Source organism: Nelumbo nucifera, chromosome 6, assembly GCF_055504915.1.
Source record: "Nelumbo nucifera cultivar China Antique chromosome 6, China Antique-T2T, whole genome shotgun sequence".
Lineage (NCBI taxonomy): Eukaryota > Viridiplantae > Streptophyta > Magnoliopsida > Proteales > Nelumbonaceae > Nelumbo > Nelumbo nucifera.
The window spans coordinates 14346982-14350218 of NC_142654.1; the positions used below are offsets into that span (position 1 = coordinate 14346982).

Sequence of the window (3237 nt, forward strand, 5' to 3'; positions counted from 1 at the left end):
AAGATTCTGATCAAATGAGTGTTAATTTTATCTTTTTACTTTTAATTTTTTATTTATACCTTAGGCTAGGGTGACCATGGGCTGGGCCCTAGCTGGGCTTTGCATTTGCACTTATGATAAAGACTATAGTTGGATCAGGCCTGATTTCAGATATATGTCTTATATATAATATTTTATATTAAATGATATAATATATATAATTATTTTATACAATATATAATATAAAATATTATATATTGTAGGTGTCATATTATTATATTTATACATAAAATATACAATATAACATATAATCACATTTAAGCAGTGTCAAAAGAATTTTCAGTGTGCGCCAAGTTATCATTCTAAAAATGAAAACATATTTTGTTTCTAAAAATATGGGCTTATTCGAAATCAAATTAGAAATGTTTTCACTTTGTTTCCCCAAAAACACATCTACCAGACGTACACTCCATTCATCTCCCAGTCTTCCTTTCTCTTACCTGAAGTCTGAAAGCACTGAAAAGAAGTTCTATAACTGATTATTTGTGATTATGAAATAAGAAAGCAGAGATGATCAGAAGGTTGGGAGTTGGAGCCAGACCATCACTAAATGATTTGAAGTTCTGAACATGAACACACTGTTTCAACTTCCAACATAAAATTAAATATCAATATTTATTCATAGTTTCACTGTACAAGTAACCAAGTTATTTGGGGACAGGAGATGGCCGGTTTTCTTTCGTCCCCTTTATTTTGGCTCTGCTCTTTGCCTCTTTCTTCGGCTTTTTAACTGTAATAACTAACCCTTTAACCGTACAATCAATACCCCCTCCTCCAAAGTTAAAAAGTAAAAAAAAAAAAAAAAGTAATAATAATAACAAAAGCTGATTTTACCGGAACAAGCAAAGCATCCAAACGGAGGCGAAGAACAAGACGGAAAAAGCCATACACATCGAATCCAACCGCCCTTCGCGTCTCAGCTTCCTTTCTTTCCTCTCTGCCTTCCTTCTCAACAACTCCTCGTATCTCTCTTTCCCTTCCCCTTTCCTTCCCTTCTTTCTCTCTCCCCTCTGCATCGCTCTCTGCATAATTACCAAACTGTCCTTCCCGTTCAAGTTTGTTCCATCCATGTCCTCCACCTGCAAGCTCACCTCCCTCATCTGCATCTCCCCTCCTTCGCATCCTCCACAGGTTACGACTATCCCGCACTGCACGAATTCCGTCGACCCCCGATCTCCAGCCAGGATCGTCGCGAACCGGGCGTGTATCTCCCTCGACAGCCAGTGCCGCTGCACCGAGACCGGCCTCCAGCTCGAAAGGTTCGCCGCTCGCCGCCCGGTGGCGTCGATCACGATCCAGCTCAGCTTCAGGTTTTCCGCGAGGTCCTGGCACGTGCCGTCGCTGATTGTTATTGGTGTGGGAACAACTTCTTTCGGGTCGAGAAGGTCGACGCGGAACGGCGAGCACCGGAACCAGCCGGATAGCGTCTCTGTCTCGTGAGCCTTGGAGAATAGAAGGTTGCCTCGGTAATGAATATCCACAGCGGAGATTATCTCAGGAGGGGAAACCGGAGGATTGAGATTCGACGGTGGTGCTTGGTCATGCGGGGAGACTAGCAGAGAGAAAGAGTCGGAGAAGAAAGAGCGGGCGCCGGCCGGGAAGCTGGAGACAATGTCACGGATGCGTGGGGTGTCTGTAGAAGGCCACGTTGAGTGGCACATGTCTCTCCAGAGGCTTTCGTCATTGGAGAGAGCGTGTAATTGAGAAGACGCACAGCAGACGGAGGCGAGGGACGGACCGTCAAGGCGGGTGAGTATGTGCGCCTGAACAACGTCGGGGTGGAGGGCGGAGATTGTTGTGGTGGCTCCGCATTCTTTCTCGTCGGTCGTCATTGTCTTTGCTGATGATTTACAGGCGGAAATCGCCATTCGAAGTGGAGCAGAGTACGTTCCCTGCAGCTAGAAAGCTGTTTGTCGTAGCACAGGAAAGGAGGGGCCAGAGTGAGTTTATATAGTGGTTGGGGTCCTTCATTAAAATATCCAATAAAAAATGCAATAACTTTTAATTTTCTGAAGGGCACTAATTTTCAGTTATTACAAATAGGGGCCCTTTTTTGGGTTTTTCAGTTAATGTCCTAAATGGATTGAATGATTGATATATTTTTTTGAAATTTGAAGTCAGCATCGAGGGATTGAAGGTAAATTGTCGGTTAATAAGAAGGAAGTCCGAGCACGTGGACGGTGGCTTGAGAAATTATATTTTAAAATGGAGGCGTGTTCTCGCAATATTCGTAAATTACGAATTTACGATCATAAACCGCCGATCCGAACCGCATCGAAAAATTCCGTTAATCAATTCAATCGGTTCGATTTCGATTCGGTTATCAATTAACCTAATACAACCGGTGATTAATCGAACCATCCTATATATATAAATAATATATTATTTATTATTTATAATATATAATAAATATAAAAATTGAAAATAAAACTAAACGGATCAAAAACCAAAACTGGTCAATCGATTTATTTGGTTCGGGTTTTGTTTGAACCGAAAGACCAATTCGATTTGCACGATTCGGTTAAACAAGTCATGATTGCCACGCTCCATATGCATGGGGTCCATACATATCGTGATTGGTTGGGTATCATTCAGTTTCCCTAGATGGTTGGGACACCGTCAGCTAATAGGGGTGCAATTTGGGCGGATTGGGCTGGGTTTATGGTCAACCCAGGCCCGGCCCTAAATTTTGGGTTTAAGGCCTAAATCCGAGTTTAAGCCTGATTTTTCCAATCCGAGTCCAGTTCACCTTGCAATTTGATGCAATTGAGTTTGGGCCCAGTCTAGGTTCGGCCAGTTCGGACTCAGGCTGGACCCGCCCAAGTTGCACCCCTATCAACTATAGGGGATCAATGAATCTTTCACACGGCAAATTGGTTGATGGTTGGAAAGGCATCCATGTAAGTTCTAAGGCCGCGTTTGGTTTTTTGCCGAAAAGCCGTTGTCAAGTATCTATTAAAAAATAAGCTCTTATCAAGTCACAAAATGAAGGTCTCATTCTTTGATATTTTTATGTAAAAATATTCATTGAAATTTGACACGGGATCTTCATAAATGGGAGCATTAAAATGTTGATTCAGTGGATGATCTGATATCATGGGTTATACATTGATTTTTTTTTTTTTTTTGTATTTTCATGCTTCACATTTATCATGGTTAAATATTAATTTTATATTGTTTTGCAATTTTTTTTTATTT

The 3237-nt window shown here is 41.4% G+C and overlaps 1 protein-coding gene across 1 annotated transcript; it reads right to left on the reverse strand.

The window, feature by feature from the left end:
- Nucleotides 1-620: 620 nt before the first annotated feature.
- On the reverse strand, nt 621-2104 carry LOC104589399 (putative F-box protein At2g36090). Its single transcript, XM_010247716.3, has one exon. It carries the CDS (start codon nt 1905-1907, stop codon nt 870-872), a length of 1038 nt encoding a protein of 345 aa, XP_010246018.1. The 5' UTR covers nt 1908-2104; the 3' UTR covers nt 621-869.
- Nucleotides 2105-3237: the final 1133 nt, after the last annotated feature.

What these genes read in the sequence shown, in the direction of transcription:
- LOC104589399 (XM_010247716.3), bottom strand. Translation starts at nt 1,907, where the DNA reads ATGGCGATTTCCGCCTGTAAATCATCAGCAAAGACAATGACGACCGAC.